Source organism: Eriocheir sinensis, chromosome 34, assembly GCF_024679095.1.
Source record: "Eriocheir sinensis breed Jianghai 21 chromosome 34, ASM2467909v1, whole genome shotgun sequence".
NCBI lineage: Eukaryota > Metazoa > Arthropoda > Malacostraca > Decapoda > Varunidae > Eriocheir > Eriocheir sinensis.
In genome coordinates, this window is record NC_066542.1 from 12107335 (window position 1) to 12132162 (window position 24828).

The window sequence follows — 24828 nt, forward strand, 5'->3', positions numbered from 1 at the left end:
TACTATACTATCGTCTATAATCTCGTACAACTTTTATTCAGAAATCTTACTGTATTGTTTTTCGAATGTCGTCTGTTATTTGCTGTAATTTGCTTCAGTTTCAATAACCGTGTTAAATTTTAATCAATGGCTCGCACTTTCAAGGCGGTCCTAAGCTGGGACAGATTTCTAGATGAGTACCTACGTAATATTTTATGCAAAACCAAATTTCACGCTGAAAATTTGACAAACGAAAAAAAAAAAAAAAATAGAAATCAACGCATCAAAACGTAGCATATAATTAATAGCTAGTCATTTCATCACGTAATCAAGCAGTCTCATATATCTCTTTGCTGGGGCCGACTTTCAAATGAGGTCAGATATATATATATATATATATATATATATATATATATATATATATATATATATATATATATATATATATATATATATATATATATATATATATATATATATATATATATATATATTAATCTGAGGATAGCGTGAATCTGCTTAACAGCTCCCAAGAAAACGTAGGCCATCACTGCACCCCAGGGAACCGTAACTGGGCCTATACAGGATCACATCTCTGCCACCAATGTAACGCCCGTGTTAGGCATTTGTACTGACAATTTTTGAAAAATTCCACCTCTGCCACCAGTGTAATGGGCCTTATCACTACTTAAAACACATGATAAATTGATATAATGTTAATCTGTAAATGCATTAACAATCCATTTTGTCTGGGTGAAGATCTGCTGATCCTGCGCCAGTGCGAACAGTGTGATGGGGAGGCCTCCATTTTACTGATAAGCCAAGAAACATTTCACTTGTCCAGCAAGTAATTTTTGGGACATTCCGCATCTGCCGGCTCATTACTTCTTGACCCTTTTACTTATGGTATTAGTTTGCTTCCGAGTGGAGTGGCAAATAAGTAGTTTTCCTTTATGTGAGCGGCTGTCCATGGAGATAAATAACTTATTCTTCCTTATGAGCGTTTCCACCAGACGGAGAGACGTATGGCAGTCACGTGGCGGAGCAGTTGACGGCGGCTTGGGAGCGGCGTCCAGGAATCTCGGAAACCCCAAACTGCAGGGCAATGACCAGGTACGTCACCACCGAGCTGGCCACCTGTCAGGGATAATTGTAGTCTGTGCTTAAGGACTCAGGTGTGCACCCAAGTCTATCTATAGCCAACTAGTTACGAAGAAAATCATCCCAAATATAATGACCAGGACCTGAACAAAGAAATGGTTGATAAAAAGGAGCAGCGTGACTGTGTGAAGTATGACGATAGTAAGTAATAAGAGGAAAATAACAAGTTGCGGGCCTAGATATGACAGATAGTTAAATGGATTATGTAATACAAGATAAAACAAACTGGAAGGAGATGCAACAAACTCGATGAAATGCATTTATCCAGGGGTGGGAGAACTGACAAGAGTATAGGCAAAGTAGTAGCAAGGTATTAATACGCCTTCGTCGAACTGGCCAATGTCAGGAGTAATTGCAGCCTGGGGATAATGACTTTCGTGTACACACAAGCCCGCCCATAGCCGTCTAGTTGCTAACGATGTCACCCTGATCAGCCAGACGGAACAGAGGAAGTTTAATTGAGTTCGATCGTAAACGTAACATTGGGTCTTTGTTTCGGTACAGAGATGGGTGTACATAAAGTAATAGATAAATAACAAGTAAATTACAAGTCTCGTTATACAGGTACACGGGAATTAGTTGTACTGGATCTTCCTTTTTTTTATGGCATGTAAGGCACCAGGAACTAGCATAAAGAATATTAGTCGTTCTTCATCTGTAGTGTGAAAAGCTGAAAACGTTGAGTATAGTTACGGAGAGGCAACATATGAAGCACTATACAACATCTTTCTGAGGTACAAGGGGGAGTGATGGGCGGTGTCTAGTGCCAGGGAATTGTATGGTGAGCTTAAGCCATTCTTCGTATGCTGTGTGAAAATATGAAAACGTTGAGAATAGTAAGGCTTAGGCAACATATAAATCATCTTTCTGAGGCAAGAAGGGTATGATGGGAAGTGTATAAGGCCAGGAAACAGCTTGGAGGCAGTAGGGTACTTCGTTTGTTGTGTGGAAAGGAGAAAACATTGTGTATAGTCTGGGAAGAATATAATATACGAAACTCTTTATATCAGCCATTTTTTTCTGAGGCAGGGAGGGGAAGTCCATAGCGGGTGATGCCTAACTTCCTATAGTGAGTGAAAAAAAGTAAATCGAGGGAAGTGAGCCCGTCATATTAACTCTGAGGAACGAATAGGCGAAGAAAGGAAGGGAGGTGTCTATAGGAGAAGCTGTCGTCTTCCTGAGGGTGTGGGGTCGATGGTGGGGTAATTAACGTCCCCATCAACACTCAACGAGGCAGGCTGTTAAAACTCCCGCCGCCACCACCGATAATCAATGCTCGGATTCGTCTCGTTAGCGGAGGCGTCGGACAACCTCGATAGTTAAGGGAATGCGTAGATAAAGGGTGGAAGGGGGAATTAAAGGTATTTGAACACACACACACACACACACACACACACACACACACACACACACACACACACACCTTGAAAATAAATGGTAAACGACAAAAAAATGTTATTCTCAGTATTTTCTTTTTTTTCATCCTTTATTCTTTTTCTTATTATTATTGTTATTATTAGTTGTAGTAGTAACCGTTGCTGTTGTTATTGTTGTAAGTTCACCAAGAAAATCGTAAGTCTTATATAATCACCTTCACTATACAGTCTTTAAAAAAAATTACGTCAAAACAACAAAAATGCAAACAAGCTCGCCCGTACAGGATAGAAGAGGAAGAAGAAGAAGAAGAAGGAAAAAAAAAGCGCTTCTCTTAATTGAAAAAGATGCGTATCCACTTTTTTTGTTTTTGTTTCATGGAGTTTCTGAAAGTCAAGTTCGGGTATCGTAAAACTTCTTTAAGTAACTAAACCTCTATAGTATGCCTTTTCTTTTGTGCCAGGCGCGCATGCATAAGGAAAGAAAAAGAAGATAAACTGATGGAACGCTAAGGACTAGAGACTAACAGCCTATTGTTTATTTTATTTTTTTATTAATAGACTATCAAAATTTCGTAGCACGGCTGAACTCTCGGATTTTATAATTACACGAGATTTTAAGAACTGTACGTGTGATAAAGAGTTGTTTTACCTTTAACATTAGCCAAGGAACAAAACTGACTGCGAACACACACACACACACACACACACACACACACACACACACACACACACACACACACACACACACACACACACACACACAGAAAAAAAAAGAAAAAAAAAACACAATTAAATCTACGGATCGCTTCACCAATTTTACTTTTCTCTCACTCGCGAATACATTGTGACAAACATATACCTAGATTCTTAAAGGCATAGATTCAACTTTTACTATGATCCTAAATCTCCTTGAAGCGAATATCAGTAAAAAATCCTTAATCACTGGCATCAAAAGAGCTTAAAATGAAGCGTGTTAAAGACAATAACAAAAGCAATAATGCAGAAAATAGTTAATGAAAAATGAAAAATAGCAAATAAATGAATGAATAAATAATGGAGAAGATAAAGAAAATAATGGATGGGAGAAAAGTAAGATATTCGCACCCATTATCTCCATCTTCGAGAGGGGAAAGTGCAGTTCGATGCGATGGGTGTAACTCTAGTTCAATGCCACGATCTTCACCTCTCCAGTCAACTAGGCTTCCATTGGTAATACTAGTAACGCCAACATAACAATCCTCATTTTCATTTAACTTCACCCATCACAGTTTCTGATTTATGATTTAGGTTGGTTTTCTCAGACGCTTCCGCCTCTCACATCAACTACTTCCAAAGGCCTAAAAGGAAATTAATTGGGTTCTCATGAGTGTTTTCTTCATATTCATGGTACAGAAGCCTTGTCAAACTACCACCAGGGCCATAAAAGTATTCATGGAAATGCCTATAACTCCTACGAAAGCCTAGTGTGAGTGTGTGAGTCCTATAATTTTTCGATCTTTGCTGTCAATAGTGCAAGGAAATTATCAGTAGCCTACAAACAAATATTTAACTACCCATGCACAGAGGACTTGTTAACTTCAATGGAAATAGATAAAAGGCATAACAAACAAAAAAAACAAAAGCCTGCCGAGCGCTTCTTCAGTAAGAGACAAGATATGATAGCTCAGGAGACAGCTCTATTTCTGAATGCAGGGCTGCTTACCGAAAGGATGATGTGACGGTCGAGGGTGAACAGACGACACACGCGGAAGGTCGTGCTGCCCGCCACCACCTTCTCCACGTCCTTCAGCGCCGCCTGCAGTAGAGAAAATGGGAAGTAGGATATCGGTGAAATCAACGGCATATGCTTGCGAAATTCTGCGTTGCTTCGGCCCTCAGTTGTTGCCTTTTTTTTTATTACAGCAAGGGAGACAGCTCAAGGGCAACAAACAAACATATTAATAAAAAGTCCTGCCAGACGCTGCCCCAAAAGAAGAAAATAGAACGAGAGGCCGAAAGAGAAGCCAATTTCGCGTTTGGTCCTTATATATCCGTTGTAGGTACCGATGGATATTAAAATTAGAAAATATCAGGAAAGGATGAAGAGAGGAAGATTTATTAAGAGCACTGAAGAATACGAGGACTGAATTATTATACGTGAAATGGATGAGAGAGAAAGAGAGAGATGATGATGAAGATAACAATAAGGATAATAATAACGATAATGCGAACACCAACAGCAGGAACATCAATAATAATGATAATAGTAATAATAATAATAATAACAATAGTAATAATAATAATAATAATAATAATAATAATAATAATAATAATAATGATAGTAAAGAAGTTCCTCTAAGTTCATTCTACACGACGAACCGTTGATCAATGAAAGTCAGTAGTACCAAGCCTACATGTCACAAGCATTATGGAGCACAAGAACGCCATAACCATATGTAATTTCGCAACATCTATGTGCAGCTATTTCACAATGGCGTGGGGAATTGATACGAGGGAGGCAATTACATCAATCTAAGTGGTCGGGTGGAATTCAGCTTGCTACGCCCTTGCAAGTACGAAATGAAATGGCAACAAAGGCACCGTGGAAGGTCTTGAGTGAAAATGGACTAATACATCACACCAGGCATTGATAAACTGAGTGAAACGACTAGTGGTTAAGCGTAATTCCAGTTTCGATAACGCCTTTTGTACCCCGCAAAGGCACCGTGGAAGGTCTTGACTGAAAACGAACTAATACATCGCACCAAGCATTGATAATTGAGTGAAATGACTAACAGTAAGGCGTAATTCTAGTTTATATAGGACATCAATTCCGTAGCCTAGCCTAGTCTTGCAGTCCATGTCCAATCAGTAACTTCATCATTCATTTTGTCATCCATCTGGTCCAGCGCACGATACGTTAATATTCCCCGTCAACCTATTTTTTGATCAGGGGGACTACGTTCTTTCGTGTGTTATTGATTATGCATTGTGTAATGTTTTGTAAGCTACGTCGACAGATTAATTCGCAGCCCTCAAGAAATACAGGAACCCAACTAACCATGTGCAAAAGAAGAAGACGAAGAAGAAGAACAAGAACAAGAAGAACGAGAAGAAAAGAAAACACAAAAACAAGAACAAGAACAAAAAACGAGAAGTAAAGCTGAAAAAGAAAAATAAGAAAATAAACGACGTATTACTATAATTGTACTGAGGAGAAAGTCATAACAAACGTGTAGCCTACTAAAAAGTCTACACATGCAAAGGTTTTCAGGATTAAGATTGACTCATATGTAATTCAACTTTTCCAGAAGGGTAAAAATGCATAACAGTTCATAGGTTGCAAGATCGAATGTGCAGTGAACCTTATTAGCCTTGACGAATTAACGATAAAAAAAGGTATTAGTGAATCAAGAGAAAAGGTTTATGGGACCCGTGACCTATTGAATTTGTGATGGAACGTGACCTTAATAGTGACAACAAGAGTAAAAAAAATAAAGTGTTAGATGCTTTGTTTGAAGGAGAATTAACTTGGGAAATCAGCAAGGAATAATTTTGGGGTAAAAAATAACAGTGAAAAAAGAAGAGAAAGAAAAAGAAGATAAAGAAAAGAAGACAAAGAAGAAAAGATGAAAGCACGAAAAAGAACAAAAACTAGAGCAAGAAAAACGAAAAGAAGAAAAAAGGAAAAGAAAAGAAGGAAGAAAACAAATATAAGATAATAAACAAGACGTATCACTATAGTTTTGGTGAGGAGAAAGTAATATCCATGTAATATCCTACCATATGAAAAATAAACCAACAGACGAAGACTTACAATAACTATATGATGCAGGTCTGAACTCACCTCGACGGCAGGGCAATGCAGGTTACAGGCGAGTTGTCGCCGGATAAGCCTCAGACTCTCCTCTCTCTGCGAAGTAATACTGCTCGTTAAAGACCGTTCCGGGGACTATTAAGCTTTAACGACCAACCACACACACACACAAACGTTTCTCCTCCTATAACAGTGAGAGACATCTTAGTAGAGTAAAATCATAAGCCTGTCCCGTCATACAGCCCTTTCTACCCCATCCCTAAAATATGACCACCTTCTGTTCCCTCCTGTAATCAGATTGAGCCCTTCCCAAACCCCATCTCGACCACACACACTTGGGCACACCTGACCCACCTTGCATAACACAGTGTCCGGTACGAAGGTCACCTGCACGACGCTGAGCACCTTGAGGGTAATGAACGCCAGGTAGTAGTAGTTGAACTTGGAGATAGCGAGGTACATCATGACGGTGGAATTCACGGCGCTGCAGAGTAATATCATGCCGGCAGCGGGTCCCCCATAGGCCACGACCTCGCCCACTATGTCGTCGAGTTCGAGGAGGCGGCGTGAGGCCAGGCGGCACATCTCGTCCACGGGCTGACGTCCACCACCTCCTCTTCCACCACCATCGCCACCACTCGCCGAACTGCACACCCACACCTTCCCATAGCCCTTCTTATGCTGGAAGAGGGCAGAGTGTGAGAATTAGGCATCTTTTTTGATGTTCCAAATGAAATGTAAGGGACTAGAGTAGAGATGGATATGTTAGACTGAAGCAAACTAGCCTATACACCTCGTGTTTTGATGATTACCGTGGATCTGTTAATTTAAATAATCTGCATCCTTCAAATAAAGATATCTGCCAAGGTCTTGGGTTAATGCTCTGGTAACTGTTTGATTGCTGTTACCTTTATGATTACTTTTGGTTAGGTTCAATGTCAGCACACGTGGTACAAATCATCGGGTCAGTGTGGTCTGCCTTGTTCAAATCTCTCATCTCTATCTATTTATCTATCTATCTATCTTTCTATCTGTCTCTCTATCTATTTATCTATCTATTTATCCATCCATGCGGTGTGGACTAGGCCCTATCACAGCCGCTACACTGACCTGCCCACGGGGGCCGACGACCCCCCTCCAGGCGAGCATGGAAGCCGTCACCGCCGTCACCACCGCCTCGCCCTCCACGCTCACCACCTTGAGCAGGAAGTAGAGCAAGAGGCTGAGGACGAGGGCGGTGACTTCGATGGCCACGTCGCAGGCGGTGGCGGGGATGTGATACATTATCACTTGCCTCGTAATTGGCTTGATAAAGAAATTACTCACGGAGTTCAACGTGGCCACCGTCAGGCCCACCAGCATGCCCGTGGAGCACACCAGCTGCACGCCATCCTCCCACTGCACCAACTTTCGGCGGAGGGGCACGCCAGCCTCCTCAAGGCGCCGAAAGATGAGTGCCAAACGGGAGCGCCTTATGACAAGGTAGAAGAAAATGAGCGTCGAGGTACTGTAGTTCACGTAATTCAGAATGCGAGCGCTGGTGTCGGCGACACCTTCCTTGAACACGGGCGTGTTGAAGATACAAGCCAGCGCCAAAGTGGATATCATAGGCACGATCAGCCACGACCACACCACCGCCACCAGGCTCCTCCTTGCCTCCAGCTGCCCCCAGACTCCCCACTTCAGGCTGTAGGGGAAGCCCCCTGTCGCTCTCAGCCAGGTCAGCAAGACCACAAGAACGCTTGGCGCTTGGATTTTCATCCTGTAAGCTCTATGCTTGGGGCCGTCGCCCCCCGCGCAACATGAGCGGTCAAGCGCGGACGAGAGCCCAACAGGTAATGGGTATGGCTGAGTGAAGTGGGGAGGGGAAGCGGCCAGACCTTGGGCCGACTAGACCTTCCAGCAGTGCGAGGCTGCGCGTGTCTGACGGATCTTTTGTTGACAAGCTAAGTCGATTTCGATTGAACCACTCCTTGCTCCCATCCATGATAGCCAATTATAGTTAAACAACTCTTGATGAAGAATATATATAGTATATGATAGTCATAATCATGATGGTGGTGGTGGACGACTTCCAGATGATAATTGATGAAAGAAATAGGCAAACTTGAGTATTGTATGACTGGGCAGTTATTGAAACCATTCGAGTACGGTACATGCTGCCACCACTCTAATGATCTGATTTGACGAACTGTTTTAAGTTATTCATAATCATGACTGACGAATTTCCTGGCATCACACACAGAAAGCAGTCATGCGCGAGACTTTCAAGAAAACAAGAGGCATGACTAAGAACGATACACCACGTCCTTTGGTGTGATTAATATCCGTCAGCGGTCTGTAAAAAAAAAAGGACAAAGACAGTGATGGTTCTTGGTCTTAAAACGAGGAGGGGGAAAGTGGAGTTCTTTCAAAGAGGAATAGTGTCCTTGTGGCTGCTTTCCTTCCATGGGTTTGGCGCTGTTGAGTTGGATTGTGACGTGGGTTGTTTATATTACATGGCGGGTGGAGTGTTACTAGTGTTACGGAGCATATCACCAAAATATAAGAAAATAGAATGATGGGAAAATTCACTTAGTTGCCTGTAAATATTTCAGCCGAAGGGAACAAATTATCATGAATAAACAATACATCTTCCCAGGAACAGAAGTAACCATTCGTTATATGCAAATACACGGAAAAGATCCAGCAGACTCTCATGTGATTTGTGACTTTCCATGCATAACATTGTCTTTTTTCACGACACATTGATTGAGAGAAATATATTGAATCAGCAACGGGAGGCAGGGAGGGGGAGAAAGGGGTGTTGTGGGGGTGCAAAAGGGGGTGCAAGGCTGCTGGTGAAAAAGGGGGAGGCAGGGAGGGGGAGGGGGTGCTGTGTGTGTGTGTGTGTGTGTGTGTGTGTGTTCTGTCAGTGTGTCAAATAAAAAAAAGAATGACAGAGGAAAATGGACTCCAGCAAATCACCAACATCCCTCCTTCCTGGTATTAGGTGGTGAGGCAGAGAGAGCCCCTGGAGGGTGATTCCGAGCGCTCCCCCCCACCCACCCCCTCTACACACACACACACACACACACACACACACACACACACACGTCAGGCGGTAATGATGACAAGGAGGAAAGGGAGGCATGAATGAACACCACCACCACCCCCATCACCACCACCACCAACCACAACAGGAAAACAACACAACAAATATAACAACAGCAGCAAGTAAACAACAATAACAGCGGAAAATATGCAGCTGAAGTAGGCGTATTATTTTCAAGACACAGATAATGTTTTCATGGGCAAAATATGACCACTTTTTTCGTGGAGATAGTTTTTTTCTGCGCAAACCAGTAAATAAAAGAACTTTTGGGGGTAATTGTATCAGGAATATTCCCCTCGGGGCGCCCGGCCCCGCCCCGCCTTGCGCGAGCGAACATCCCCCTCCTGCCCCTCTCTCTCTCTCTCTCTCTCTCTCTCTCAATAGTCACGAATTATTTCTAAACTACACCAACCCCGACTTCTATAACCTTACGCTAACGGGGGGACTTTGCCCCCCCCGACCTCCTACTCCCCTAAGTAGCCTACAGCAATAATAAGTGAAAATCAATTGCTGTGATAGATATTTAAGCTAATTTTTCAGCAATATATTTGAATGTTCATGTACATACATATACAAAAATAAAAATTAAGTCCTTATAAATCCCAAACATGCCGATGTGCATCGATAATACACCACACAAGCACACGAAGGACAAACTATGATCCTATGGATTTTCAAATGCTTATAATTCATTTAATAGATTTCTGTCTGTGCAGGTGCAAATAAAGGATATTTAAATAATTTACTGCGTGTAAATAACGATTCATGTTCGAAATAACATGAAATAGTAGATATTAACTGTCGAATGAGAGGCTAGGCTATTTCGAATATTAGGAACCCATGTTATTTACATAAGCAACGTTTTATCAAAATTCCTTTTGTATAGGCACTTGCAGAGCCATATGTCATTTTATGTACCCGCAATGAGATGAATTATAGGTATTTGAAAGGCAATAAGTCGTTCGAGAATGATCTGACTATATACTGTTTGTTAAAGCTGGTCTTTCGTGTCCTTGTATGGTATATAATCGATGCAAATCGGCATATTTGCGGTTTATATAAGATGGCTTGAGGGTTCTTTATATACACAAACATTAAAATATATCACTGAAAATAAGAAAAGCTGATTTTCACGCGATCACTAACTTACACTGCGCGAGTGGACAGATAGAAAGAAACCTCTCTCTCTCTCTCTCTCTCTCTCTCTCTCTCTCTCTCTCTCTCTCTCTCTCTCCCTCAGTACCTACTCACACTCAGGATGTGACGAGCTGCGACGTGAGGGGGTGTAATTGATAGCGCATCCAATTGCGTGTTATAATTCCAATTTGAACATTTTTATAACATTTCCGATGCTCAATAAATTATCCTGAACACACTGAGGTATAAACAATATTACATATATGTCCCGTGTGTTTCACAGAGAACGCCTACTCCTGCATTAACCAGCAGTTAAAATAGAAAATAACAACAGCAAATAAAAAAAAAACATCAGTAAGTAAAAACAAGAAAACACAACAGTAAGTAAAAAACATTCTGCGCAACCCTATATTACGTAAACTACCCTCGGGCTCACAATCTTACCACGTAATCCTCTTCTAATTATTCTCAGTGTATTTCACGGTATAAATTACTCGTGGCTGACAACTTATCCATCTAATCATCTTCTAATTATTCTCAGTGAATTTCCCGGCGTAAATTACCAACGAGGTCACAATCTAACCACGAAATCCTCTTGTAATTATTCTTTGTATTTCCTGGCATAAATTAGTATCTATTACTACTTGTCGATCTAACCTAAGCCATCCTAATCTTAACGAACCTATATAACTGGGCCGCAGAGTGCTGAACTTCGTTACACTTCAGGAATAAGCGCCGCGGGTCCCCGGCACCAGCGAGGGTCACGGTCAAGGCAGAAGGCGTGCCAGCATGACGAGACAGCACCGGAAGGCATTATGAATGGACCACGCCGTCGCTCCGTCACGCCGGGATGACACCGCGTCACTGCATCGGCAGGACTGGCCCCTTGCAGGTAAATACGCGATGTAAATTCTCTCTCTCTCTCTCTCTCTCTCTCTCTCTCTCTCTCTCTCTCTCTCTCCTCCAGAATACCTTAACGCCTATCGGTGTACCTACTCACATATATGTATTTTCTTTATACCAGACAAATGTTTATCAAAAGGCTGAAATATAGGAAATGCGCAGTTCAGTATTCGTACCTGACTTGCCGCTTTCCCCAACCATCAAGTCTTGCGTGAAACGATGGAATAAAAAAAAGTCTGTGATACGCCATGCTCTCATGTAGGGAGCAGGCAGCCAGCCTCCTGCCGCAATGGGCATAAGCCACTCCCGGTAACATACAAACGTATTGCCTACATACACGTATACGGATGGCGAGGGGGAGACCCTACACCCCAGCTGGCAGTTGTATCCTCGTCTCTAGCTCACCCTGGTCTTTGCTATCCAAATTCCTAAGGCGAGAGTTAGCCTAAATATTGTCTTCATTCTTTCATCCCCCCCTTTTTTTTTTTTACGTGTTTAGCCTATAGCGCCGGTAGGCTTTCTTCAGGGGCCTAAGCCCGTCATGGCGCAGGCAATTTTTATAGAGGCACCATCTATTTTTGGCTCATGCTGCCCCCCGGAACTCATTCTTGATTCACTTGGACGGTTCTTCTAGAGTCTGGGTTGATGGGTGGTCTTCAGGACATGTGAGTAATCTTAGGCCACTCGGCAGTGACTGAAAAATCCCACGAATGCGGGGCCCGCACTCTTACCACTCAGCCACCGCTTTCCTTCGTCTGTAATAACTCCATTTCATGACTTTAACGTTTTAAAGAAAGGAGAACAAGACAACTCTTCAACCAAGTTTAACCCTTCTTTGGAATTTCCTGCTCTCTGCGTGTGAGTGCGGTGCTTTAGCCAACTTTTTTCTGTAAATGTTTTGCCCTTGAGATGACTCATTTACTGTAAAGAAAAATATTTTCGACATCACTTCCTCTAGTCCAACCTTACGTTTATCTTCTCCCCTCACGACTCGTCACGCACTCCCCCCCCTCCCCCCCTCAAGCAAGCTGATCACAGGGTACGCCAGATAATTTTTAACGAGGCAGCGGTGTAGGCCCGATGACCACTATCAACCCTCTAGTGCAGTGGTTTCCAACCTTTTTGTCCCATTCCCCCTTTTCTAGTCACTTTTTCATCTGTGAACCCCTATAACGAAACGGGTTAAGCTAGCAAAAAATAAATACATTCATGTAAAATGCCTTGCATTGTTATGGTGATTAATGTAGAATCATCTAGTCTGGACCATGGACCTGAAGGCCTATTTATATGAAAGCAGAAGACGTTCCGTTCAGCAGGCTATGGACCCCTTGAAATTCTTCCATGAACCCCTGGTTGGGAACCACTGCTCTAGTGACTCTACAGAAGATGAAATGGAGCTCGGTGTGGAAGGGGGGCCGCATGAGCCTAGCAAGAATGGTACCACTATAAAACACACTTGCCTGAGCCACAAGCGGACTGGGGCCTACCACTAAGTCCCATCAAGAAACCCTGCCAGCGTAGTAGGCTAAACGTGAAAAATCTATGATCGTTTATCCAAGTCACTATCTACACTGAAGCGGAACGTTGCCAGGTGTAAGAATCAGCAGAGCTTTAATGCAGATCCTTACGCGGGACTGAGGCAGCTCTACGTGGCGGAGAGCAAGCGGGCCTTTCCAAGAACCAACTTACGCAATCTTCCACCAAGAAGTTTCATTGTTCTTCCTCACGTTCATATTGCAACTTTTTAATATAATTTTGTTTTGACGGGGAAACAAAGATGAGTTCGTGGCAGGTGAGACAATCACATCACAACTTGGCAGCTGTGATGAAACATGTATGAACTACGCATCGCTTCGTAGAATTAATATACAGCTTCCAATGTGACTCCCATTTTTATATAACAATAGAAGGCTGACTCAAAGAAGGGGAAGTGGGGACGTGGAGAGTAGGCTCAAATGGGAGGGAAAAATAACGCGGCAGGAAGTGAGGGGGGGAAGGCATAGACAGGGGAGGAGGAGCTGTCACATAACACCGAGAAAGGAGGAGGAGGGGCGGGGGAAAAGGATCTCCATCGTTATATAAAGCAACTGGGAGTGTCGTTGTCACACTCCCAACCGAGACCCACTGCTACTGCTGCTGCTGCTGTCCGAAAGGTAGGCTACGTAGCTGCCTGTGTGTGTGTGTGTGTGTGTGTGTGTGTGTGTGTCCCAGTGATACATTTACCACTTACTGTACCTTTGCCATCGACAGCACAAATCTGTGAGCCATGAGGGTGTTGAGCTTAGTCGGCGTGCTGAACCTTTTCACGCTGACGCTGATACTGCTGACGAGAGGCACCGACGCTGAGCCTCAAGAGGGAGGAGGAGGATTTTCTTTTGTCATGAAGTTCTTTCGATGCGTCGGCGAGGTGTTTACTGGCAACCGAGGAAGTACTACTGACGACGGCGAGGAGGACGCTGGTGAAGGAGGACTTGAGTTCCCCGATGTCCCATTCTTCCCCAATGGAAGTCCTGGTGACGAAGGCACAGGCGAATTCACCACCGCCGACTCTACCCTCGTTGAAGGGTCTAAAGGTGAGGTTTTGCCAAACTCAGAAAAAACGTCGATGGGAAGATAAATATTTAAATGAAAAATCTGTACTCTTCTACCTCCTCCTCCTCCTCCTCGTCCTCCTTTTACTCTTTCTCTTTCTTCATACATTTCTTCATTACGGGACGGAAAGCTTAGAGGAACCATATATCCTTGAATGCTGGCATCATGCACACAAATACTTATATACAGGGACAGTGTCAGAACCTTTTAGTAAATATATAAATGGGAGAGCACTACTGGCTCTATCTTTCAACTTTGACAGGACCCACGGCGCAGGTTACATATATATATATATATATATATATATATATATATATATATATATATATATATATATATATATATATATCTATATATAGTATTTTATATATATATAGGCTGTGTCTGCAGTAGGCTGTGGCCCTTTGTGGCAGGAGAGACTACGCATTGCTACTTAAAAGATACACGAACACAAACACGCAGCGAATAGTTAACTTAGTAATTTCTCTGCATTTCATCTGAAGCTGGGTCAACGCTGCCATCTTTTATTTATTTACAGTCATAATATGCTTTCGAAATCCCGATGATAACTAAGTATTTTGAGCTTTCACTGCCTTCCTTCTTACCCTTTAGTCAGATTAGTTAGATCATCGTACTCAGTACATTGTATTTACCGGTGTCTGACCCGTAACTGTCGCAAAAAAAAAAAAAAAAAAAAAAACAACCACTCGAAACCTTACGATTTTAACAATAACTTTAACTGAAGAGCGTTATTTGTGAGGGTACGACAGTTTTGAGTCTGTAACCGATAAAAGCAATGTTATGAGTACGATAATCTGGCAACGCTGGACTGGTGTAAGTACAGAGTGATCTGAGTAACACTGTTTCTTCTCCATGCCCACAGGCAATAAGACCAGACAGAGGTTTTTCTCCGGGATCAGAACTCGCTACAGCTCCTGCATGAACAAGGATGGCAAATGAAAGTAAGGGAAGGAAAGATGAGTGTCGAGGGTGGTGTAGGTGGCCTGCTGGAAGGGTGGTGTGGGTGACCTGCTGGAAGGGTGGTGTGGGTGACCTGCTGGAAGGGTGGTGTGGGAGGCCTGCTGGAAGGGTAGTGTGGGTGGCCTGCTGAAAGGGTGTTGTGGATTGCCTGCTGGAAGGGTGGTGTGGGTGACTTGCTGGAAGGGTGGTGTGGATTGCCTGCTGGAAGGGTGGTGTGGGTGACTTGCTGAAAGGGTGGTGTGGATTGCCTGCTGGAAGGGTGGTGTGGGTGACTTGCTGGAAGGGTGGTGTGGGTGGCCTGCTGGAAGGGTGGTGTAGGTGGCCTGCTGGAAGGGTGGTGTAGGTGGCCTGCTGGAAGGGTGGTGTGGGTGACCTGCTGGAAGGGTGGTGTGGGTGGCCTGCTGGAAGGGTGGTGTGGGTTGCACTGCTGGAATTAAGCCCGTATTTTTAACCATCTCGGCCCCTCAGTTCACCTGTTTGAAATGCCTCTCGTAGAAGTTGCTGGGATTTTCACGGACCGTTTTGTGATCCTAGTGATAGTTTTGCACGGTTTCCGCATCTTGGACGGGAACAACACCCATGAAAACCCAGTCACTCTTCTCTGGGCCGTGATGGGAGCCCGACACGTTTAATTAAAAAAAAAAAAAAATGCTTGCTGGAATGAATGTAATCTGTTGCGAGGAAGGATAGAAAGGAGCATTATAACCAGCGAATAAAAAGGGATGAAGAGGAATAGAAAAAAAACAAAAACACGAAAAAGAAGAAGGAGAAAGAGAAGGAATATGCTAGAAAAACAAAACAGAAGACGTAGGACAAGAAAAACTTAAATTAAAAGTAGACTATTGCACATGGATATAATTAATTAGAAACATGGACCTTATATAATTATAGCTCACACTGCACCTCCACTAACACCAAGTATGCAGTACACTTACGCACCTGATACTCCTCCTCCCCCCTCCACACACACACACACACACACACACACACACACTGGTCCATTTTTAAACGTCTTGGAATCCCACTACAACTATATTCACACTCTAACAATGTCTCAATCAACGAAAAGAGAAAGGCTGTGAAATATAAGACAAATTTTCACTAATCACACAAAGAAGGAGCAAAATGAAAGAGATAAAATACAGATGAGCATACAAACGGATTAACAAAACCAATAGATATGAAATGAATGATCGGTAAATGAATGAATGAATGAGAAAATGTAATATGTGGTGAAAGAATAAATGAATGAGAAAATTATCAATCTAAGTGCCATACAGAAACTAAAATTCAGTGAGAGAATATAAAAAAAAAAGCAAAATTAAGATCTTTGTTTAAAGTAGAATTATTGATTATTGGTCATGGTTTGTGAGTGACGAGTAGCTGCTTGTGTCTTGATAATATATTCCTTTGCTACACTCTATTTAGCCTAATATGAGAATGCATCAGAAAATAAGATCGGTATTGTCACATCAACTAGTTCCAAAGGCCGAAAAGGAGATCAGTTGAGTTCTAATTAGTGTTTTTTTAGGTTCCTTGTACAGATTAAGGGTCATAAATCTATCCCTGGAAACCCCCAAAACTCCTACGAAAGCCTAGTAAAATATGTGTGCTTGACTCTCCTTGAAGTTAGATTTTGCCCAACCCGTGTTCTCATCCTAGGCGGAATAGGCTATATATATTACCATCACTGCCATTATTCATTCGTATTTCTCCCTTCTGCAGATTGGTCCTCATGAGAATGCTATCGTTCGGAGATGATATGAAGAAGAAGAAGAAGAAACAGTAATAACACCATCAATAAAGCATCGAACTCTGTCTTTTGTCATTTCTTTATCATTAGTAAAAGCTTAGTACATGAAAGGCATTAGTAAATAGCTATGGTGTTCTAAAACTTCGCCGAGAACTTGGGCGGAATAGATACGTTGGAGAATGTCTAGATAGATTGTTAGATTGGTAGATAAATGAATAGATAGATTGTTAGACAGATAAAAAGATAGAATAGACAGATAGATAAGTTAATATAGACAATTATAAAAAAAATGAAAGCAACATAAAAGCCTATTAACTTACTTCATTTGAAAGATGGTTACAGAAAGGTTGATAAGGCGTCTTCCCCATTGTGACCTGATTTAATTTTCGACAGCAGTTCCTCATCCCCGTCTGTTTGTTATGGAGAGAGAGAGGAAAATGAATATGGTTAGTTTTCAAGAACAGAAAAAACTCAAGGCAATAGGCTATAGCAACGTTCTAGTAATTCTATACGATGTCTATTTATTATTAGGCTATTACTATTTTTTTTTTTTTGTGTGATATGTGAGGATAAACTAGGGATAAACAATAGAAGAATCCCCCCAATACACTGATTTGAATACTTAGAAGAAAGGAAAATACATGGTTAATATGACTGAGCAAAGAAATGATAATAAGACGATAAATCAACAATGCTCTATTTGTAAATGTAAAATATTATCTTGAATATGAATCAGTATTTTTTTGTATTATAGAATCTAAGGTTGTTTTACTGTTGTTAAGGTATTTCTCGCTTTTAAGACTTCTATTTTCCCGGATTTTTTAAGTTTTCCCCAGTATCATTTCAGTCACCCTCAAAATAAAAGTCTCTCTCTCTCTCTCTCTGAATAAAAGTTTTAATCTCTCTCTCTCTCTCTCTCTCTCTCTCTCTCTCTCTCTCTCTCTCTCTCTCTCTCTCTCTCTCTCTCTCTCTCACACACACACACACACACACACACACACACAGTTATACCTCGCTAGAGTTGTCAATAGTCCTTTTTTATATATGTCACTACCTTAATTATGAGAAGAGGATGAAATAATTTAAAGAGGTTTTCAGCATAAAAAAAAAAACAATATTCAGAAGCAGTATATACATTTTCCCACAAAAGGTGGCAAATAAAAGTAGGAGAGAAATTAAAGGTTAGAAAGAGGAAACTGTTTCGAACAGGCAAATAAGTATATAAGCATCATTACCTCGAGGAAGATTCATGCCGGAACTTGTGTAGAGGAAGGCGAGATTGTTACTTAATGAATGAAACTATACACCAGACTCTTGATTTGTGTTTCCCATTACATGCCAGTGAATCTGTTTGTGCATCTGATTCAATATAGACACTGAGAATCCGACTCCTTTCCACCAAATGACCAGCAGGAGTCCTCGTTTGCTTCGGAGCGGTTTCGAGTATCTGCTTCAGCATGTAACAATAGTTAATTCGTCTAGCAACTTCACTTCCCATCCCTATAGGTGTCAGCACACGTCACTGTTTTCGAAGTAAAGAGGTAACGAGCAAAGAGAGACATGCTGCACATCTGGTCTGGTGGCAGGACACTACGTAGAGGTTCCTGAACCCCCTGAACCCCCAGTCGCCGCTGCTGTGTTCCGCGGGAAGTAGGTACGTACTGACATGGGTTGTTACGGATTGTTTAAGATGATCATATAGTGATGCACGTAACTTATATGCAAGGGTGGGTGGTGATCGAATTTCAGTTAGTGGTTGGGCCTGTGATGTACGTAACGCTTCCATTCACCATTTCTGAAAAAAAGTTGTATTTCGAAAGATTTTTATAACAAGGTTTAACTTTACATGCTTGATGTTCTGTAGTTCACTGTTCATCCACAATCGTTAGCAGAGGTGCCTGAGATAATAATACTTACTGCGTTTTGACATGCTGACACGATATCATGGTGGATGTTTGAGGCAACTTATAATTCTCTTCTCTTCCTCCACATGAAGGAGTGACGCCGCTGTTCCTGATGGAAGAGAACACCTCTGACAGCACGACGGAGGCCAAGGATCCGATGGACTTCCCGTCTCTACTGATAGACCAGGATGCTGCTCTTAGCCCCGGCCACGCGGCGCCTCCCCCGACCACAGGCACGCCACCACGCAACGTCGCATCTACTTCCCGCGAGAATCCGGACGACTCGGCGGAGGCCAGAGAGATCAAGGAGGGTGAAGAAAAGAATAGTAATGAGCCCACGACTGGGCCTTCAAGGATGGTGACCCGTAGCCAGACTGCTGCCGTGCGACGACCGTCCTACTCTTTGTCTTCCCCTGACCTACAGATAGACCACGGGCAACATCAGGGCGGGTTCCAAGGGGACGAAGGGGGCCAGTCCCTCCCTAGTGGATTAATGGATCTGTCTGATGAGGACGAATCACCAGATTTGAATGACCTGCCGTCGGGAAAAAGTTCTCCGCGCTGTGGCATTGACCTGGGCTCTGTGTGCCCTCGGTGCGGCGCGGTACTGATGACGGTGTCGAGCAGGATCTCTCACAACGCTGCTCACGGCCAGCAGGGAGCTCACTGCCGCTACTGTAAGCAGGTGTTCATCACCACGCACGGCCGCGACGCTCACCAAAACCTGCACGGCGACGCCCGCACCATTGACGTGGATGATTACTGTGAGTGTGTTTTATGCGGCGGTGCATTCATCAGCGTCATGAACCTCGAGCTGCATCTCTTCGAGCTGCACGGCCGCGAGGCTCTGCTCGACCCCGCCTCGTTCCGTATGGGCATCTCCAGCGGGGGCGAGGGTGACGGGGGGACAGACAACGGCTGGGCCCTCTACCACTGTGGTGTGTGTGGCCATAAGTTCACGTACAGCTTTAATCTTGACTGCCACATGGTGTTGCACGCACGGCCTTCCTACTGCTGCGCGATGTGTGACGCATCGTTTTCCAGCTTCGACCCACTGATAACTCACGTCCGTATCCACCGCCAGCCCACCATGCTCGCTCCGATCATCCACCTCGCCGCCTCAGGCCCCGCACGCCCTGCCACACAAACCTCTACACTCGTGACTGTTTCCCCTTCCAAATTCAGTCTTACTGACTCTGCACGAAAGAACAACCAGACTCAAGGTTCGTTTATGGCCCAGCCGCCTCATGTGTTGGGGCTACAAAGGAGCCCAGTAGCTCCTGCAGTAGCTTCAAGTGCTCTGCTGAACCACTCCGCGGGTGTCGGAGTGCCATCCACGCAAACAATGCTCAACTATCTGCTCTCCCAGCCACCAGAAAACAGGTCCGGTCCTTCCCAGCCGTCCCGCCGCGGGTACTTTGGCCTAAAGGTCATGCACGACACACTGAAGGAGGAAAGGTGTCCTGCACAAGATGACCGAAATAAGCAACAGAGGGATTACTATTATCGGTAGGATGCCTGGCTTGTTGGTACACGGGCTTACCGCTGAAGGCTTCGGACGTTATCAATGCTTTTCTTACAAATATTCTTTACAGTATAGGTAAGGAGCTGCTGCCGTGAATGGGATTATGTTTGAATAATAGTTTTTCATATATTGTTTTGCACGAAAAATGTGTACATGTTTCCAACGTTTGCACTCTTAGACTTGTTATATATCTAAGTGTATTGCATTACACTTAAGTCTCATTCGTTATTACGTTCAAAAGGGTGAAATGGCTACACGGTAATATACACTGTACAGGTTACGAATACACTGTATAGTAATGTAAGTGTACCTACCTGTAATATTGGTTATGACTTTTTTGTTTTAAATTAATACAAAAATGTTGACTAAGGCTAATATTTTTTTAAGAAAACCTTTACATAAATCTCTTATGTATGCTATATATACATAAACGATCATCAATAATGTATTCCTATAAATATGTAATTGGTAACATCTACTATCGGTCTGATCTATGACAAACCGTTTTTCGCAAATATCTTTCAAACGAAGACTCGGGTCAGCATGAGGCTTTGGCACAGATTGTTTCACACACTCGGGTAATTTTTGACGCTATCGTGCAATGCCAGATGCGGTTAATTATGGCGTTTACTCTTGACTGTGATGGCAAAAACCTGCGTGAGTCAAGAGTCAAGAGTAAACGCCATAATTAACCGCATCTGGCAATGAACGATAGCGTCAAAAATTAGCGGAGTGTGTAAAACAATCTGTGACAAAGCCCCATGCTGATTAGAGTCTTCGTTTGAATGATGTTTGCGAAAAACGGTATGTCATAGGGTCTGATATGGATTTTGTGAAGGGATGAAGAAAATGTGGGGGGATACAGAGTGGCTGCTGAGGTATTACGGTTAACTTAATGTTGTTGATATTTTCTTACACCACTAACATGAAACGGTAACTTTAACAGACTTGCAGACAGACTTTCGGTCCTGCTGTGATCCATATAAGGACTCTGACTCAGCAGGACCGAGCGAAACAATCAGTAAATAAAACGCAAATGATGCTTGAAAATTTATTTGAAAAACCAAAATAAATTACCACAAAAAATGAGTCGTGTTTATTAGGCAGGAACGAATTTTAATACTGGACACAACTGAGCAAAACTGGGGAACGGTAATAACTAAGAAATAGATACAATGTCTAAGGCCTAAACAAAACAGTGCAAACAAAACTGGGGACGTGGGTCGAGAGGGGGACGAACTAGAACAAAACTAAGTGAGAAGTGGAAAAAAACCAAAACAAAAAACGACCCGAAAGATTGGGAGGAATTATTAGGAAGATAGAGAGCAACTGGAACGAAAATTATAAACCATGCAAGGATAGAAGAAAAGGTAAAAAAGAAAGCTAGAAAACGAATTGGGGGGGGAAGATAGGGAGTAGTGGGGACGAAACATATAAACAAAGGATAAAAAGCAAACTAACAGGTCAAGAAAATACGAAAACTAGAAATAAAAGAGAACGAAGTTAAAAGAAAATGGAAACATTGATAGGGAGGAACGAAAAAGAAGACTAGCCTATGAGCCTATGACTTACCAAGGGGAGAAGCTAGGCTAGAGAAAGGTCAAGGATAGATCAGAGGTTGGGTAAGCAGACATCTTTTCCATGTCAAGAAAATATGAAAACTAGAAATAAGAGAACCAAGTTAAAAGAAAACGGAAGTGTTGATGGGGAGGAACGAAAAAGAAGACTAGGCTATTACTGAACAAGGGGAGAAGCTAGACTTGAGAAAGGTCAAGAGTAGGTCATGGGTTGGGCAAGCAGGCATCTTTTCCATTTAGTGACATTGACAGGCCCATATTCTCAAACATCACGGAGCTTACACACACATTTGCCAAGGCTTTCGTATAGGTTGTGGGCATCTCCATGGGTAGTTTTATGAGCCTTGGGATAGTCTGGCAAGGGTTCTACACCATGAACGTGAAGAAACACTCATGGAAACCCGACTAATCTCCTTTGTGGACTTTGGAAATAGTTGTGAGAGCTGAATGTGTCTGAGAATTAGGTGCTGAGGAGAAAAATCTCACTCGGTCTGGGTGCAAATGCCTTTCAGGTTCTTCATCTCACACAGCATCTGGGCGGGATTTGTGAAGAGCGTTTCCTTGCATCCCAAAGCGCTGGACTGCAATGAAAGAGGAGACGATAGATTAGTGAACGTGGCACTGGAAGGAAACGGTAAATATGATGTGGTATACGGCACGGCAGGAAGGAAAGGGAGAATATGGGTGGGAGGAAACAAAGGAAGGAAGGAAGAGGTTGTAGAGGAAGAAAAATGGGGAAGAAACAAAGAGAGGAAGGAAGGAATACAGTCAGGAATATGGAAAGGAGGAGAGTTTAAGAATTGGAGGAAGGAAAGAGAAGTAGATGGTAGTTGAGGAAATCGTGAATGGGTACGGTACGGCAGGAAGGCAAGGGAGAGGATGGGAGTCAAATGGAAGGTTTCAACACTCACCAGCCTTTCTCCTCCCATGCACTCCATCCAACTGTTGTATTTGCCCTGGATTTCCTCGGGGGCTGCAAAGGAAACACGGCTTTAAATACACAGAAAAGGAAGTTTATATATACAGCCAAATAGCCCTATGAAATTTATGGCCTGGTTCTCAGTTGTCTTTACCACTAATAAAAGCTACGAATAAATAAACATATATGCATCGCTATTGTAAGACACTATTCATCCCACTCTTGACACAAATTCTCAACATTAACAACTGAAGAAGCGAATTCCAAACTTTAGATACATACAGCATAAAGAATCCACGAATTACATGCAACGTGAGAGAATGTATGTCTTGATAATGAACGGACTAATGATATTCACTTAATGGAGAAAGTGGAGGGGCTTATATTCCAAGTAAACGTGCATTCCCAACGCTCTGCTATATTCTCTAGACTTTTCTTCCTCCTTCTTACCCTTGGGCATTTTTATAGGTTACTGTAAAAATTAGGAAAAGATAAAACACGATGAAATTGTAATATATTATATTATTTTATAATGATCTGTCTATGTAGACTGATGATATAAGTTTAATTACAGTTTTGCTTAATAAATGAGAAATTAATTTAAAAAAAACATTGTGCATTTCAATGCAGATTAGAACACCACATGTGTGTACAGGTAGTGGTTATTCACCACCTAATGTACCCGTAAAAGTGCAACAAACACTGGGGGTACATGTACCCCAGGTTGGGAGCCCCTGCTCTAGACTCTCATAACAATTTGTGAGGAGAGGAGAGGTAGTTTGATTCGAAGTTACCGTAAAGAAAGAGTACTCTGAACCCTTGCAGTCCAATATACCTTCAATTCCTGGCCCCTCTCAATCACTGTCACTCACCGGTGGTACTGTTGGGCTTATGCATCATGTCACACTCCTTGACCTCATCAACACACTGGCAGATCTGAGCGTCTGTAGCATCCGGGTTCACCTCTGAGCAAGTGCACATTTCTGGGTGGAGAAAGGGACACTGTAGACTCACACAGTTAAAAGGTATTAAACAAACTGCTGATATCAGAGGGTCGCGTGGGTCTCGAGATATTTTGAACAGGGTGGCGAGTGCAATTACCTACTTTGGGAACCAATGCTGTAAAGGAAGAAATTTGTGAGGAAAGAAGGAAAGGCAGAAATGAAGAGATTTAGGGGAAGAAATATGAGAGGAAACAAGGAAGGAATGAAGAGGTTGTTGGAAAAGAAGATGGAAGGAAACAATGGAATGAAGGAATTCAGGAATGAAGAGGTTGAAGAGGAAGGAAAATGGGAAGAAAAAAAGGAGAGGAGTGAATGAATGCAGTCAGGAATATGGAAAGGAGAAAAGTTCAAGGGATGGAGGAAGGATAGAGAAGTAAATGATGACTGAGGAGAATGTGAATGGGTGAAGGAGGTACAGAGATAGACAGAAAGGGAGGTAGGTCTGTATATGGGGCCTGCGTGTTAGCAAAAAGAAAACCATAGTGAATGGAAGTGACTTATCCTCTGAACCACCCAACAAGTCAACTCACGCATCATGGAGCTCATCTTCTCCCCGATCGTCTTCGTTCCATTCCGATTCTTGAAGTGCTCCAATATCCGCATCACCATTCCCCTTGCCCGACGCCCCCCGGCCTGGGAGATCATGTTGGCGATGCAGTTGGCGTCCTCGCGAGTCTGAGCGCGGCTGTCCCCGGCAAGCATCACGAGCCCCAGCCCCAGCAGCACCACAGCAACGAGAGTCGGGTTTTGGGTCTTCATTGTGAGTCTTGTGGGTTTGTGCTGTTGACGAAGAGGAGGAAATGGCTGTTAGGATGGGATGGCAGTCTTTATTTCTTATCTTAATAGTGAAGTTATTACTGAGGAGGAAGAGGAAGAGGAAATGGATGTTAGGGTGGGATGGATGTCTTTGTTTTTTTTTTTATCTTATTACCGAGAAGGAGGAAGAGGAGGAGGAAGTGGATGTTAGGGTGGGATGGATGTCTTTGTTTCTTATCTTATTACCGAGAAGGAGGAAAAGGAGGAAGAAATGCATGTTATAGGGTGGGACGGATGTCTTTGTTTCTTATCTTATTACCGAGAAGGAGGAAAAGGAGGAAGAAATGCATGTTATAGGGTGGGATGGATGT

The 24828-nt window shown here is 42.8% G+C and overlaps 3 protein-coding genes and 1 long non-coding RNA gene across 4 annotated transcripts in view; 2 read left to right on the top strand and 2 right to left on the bottom strand.

The window, feature by feature from the left end:
• Nucleotides 1–493: 493 nt before the first annotated feature.
• On the bottom strand, nt 494–6910 carry LOC127007213 (uncharacterized). The gene is made up of 4 exons (XM_050877924.1): nt 6667–6910; nt 6343–6408; nt 4219–4311; nt 494–1116 (listed from the first exon to the last, which is right to left on the bottom strand). Exons 1-4 carry the CDS (start codon nt 6895–6897, stop codon nt 1012–1014), a joined length of 495 nt encoding a protein of 164 aa, XP_050733881.1. The 5' UTR covers nt 6898–6910; the 3' UTR covers nt 494–1011.
• A 6320-nt stretch (nt 6911–13230) lies between these two features.
• On the top strand, nt 13231–16839 carry LOC127007214 (uncharacterized). The gene is made up of 4 exons (XR_007760119.1): nt 13231–13599; nt 13697–14019; nt 14922–15000; nt 16745–16839. It is a non-coding gene; the product is annotated as an uncharacterized LOC127007214 (long non-coding RNA).
• Nucleotides 16840–17994: 1155 nt separating this feature from the next.
• LOC127007089 (zinc finger and BTB domain-containing protein 24-like) lies at nt 17995–20571 on the top strand. The gene is made up of 2 exons (XM_050877670.1): nt 17995–18426; nt 18769–20571. The coding sequence occupies exon 2, from the start codon at nt 18789–18791 to the stop codon at nt 20187–20189; it is 1401 nt and encodes a 466-aa protein (XP_050733627.1). The 5' UTR covers nt 17995–18426; nt 18769–18788; the 3' UTR covers nt 20190–20571.
• A 667-nt stretch (nt 20572–21238) lies between these two features.
• Nucleotides 21239–24828, bottom strand: part of LOC127007090 (uncharacterized) — a 4026-nt gene continuing 436 nt past the window's right edge. Inside the window, exons 2-5 of the mRNA XM_050877671.1 lie at nt 24232–24481; nt 23570–23680; nt 22690–22751; nt 21239–22359 (exon numbers count right to left, since the gene is read on the bottom strand). Coding sequence (XP_050733628.1) covers nt 22261–22359; nt 22690–22751; nt 23570–23680; nt 24232–24460 — 501 coding nt within the window. The 5' untranslated portion in view covers nt 24461–24481 and the 3' untranslated portion in view covers nt 21239–22260. The remainder of the gene's footprint in view (nt 22360–22689; nt 22752–23569; nt 23681–24231; nt 24482–24828) is intronic.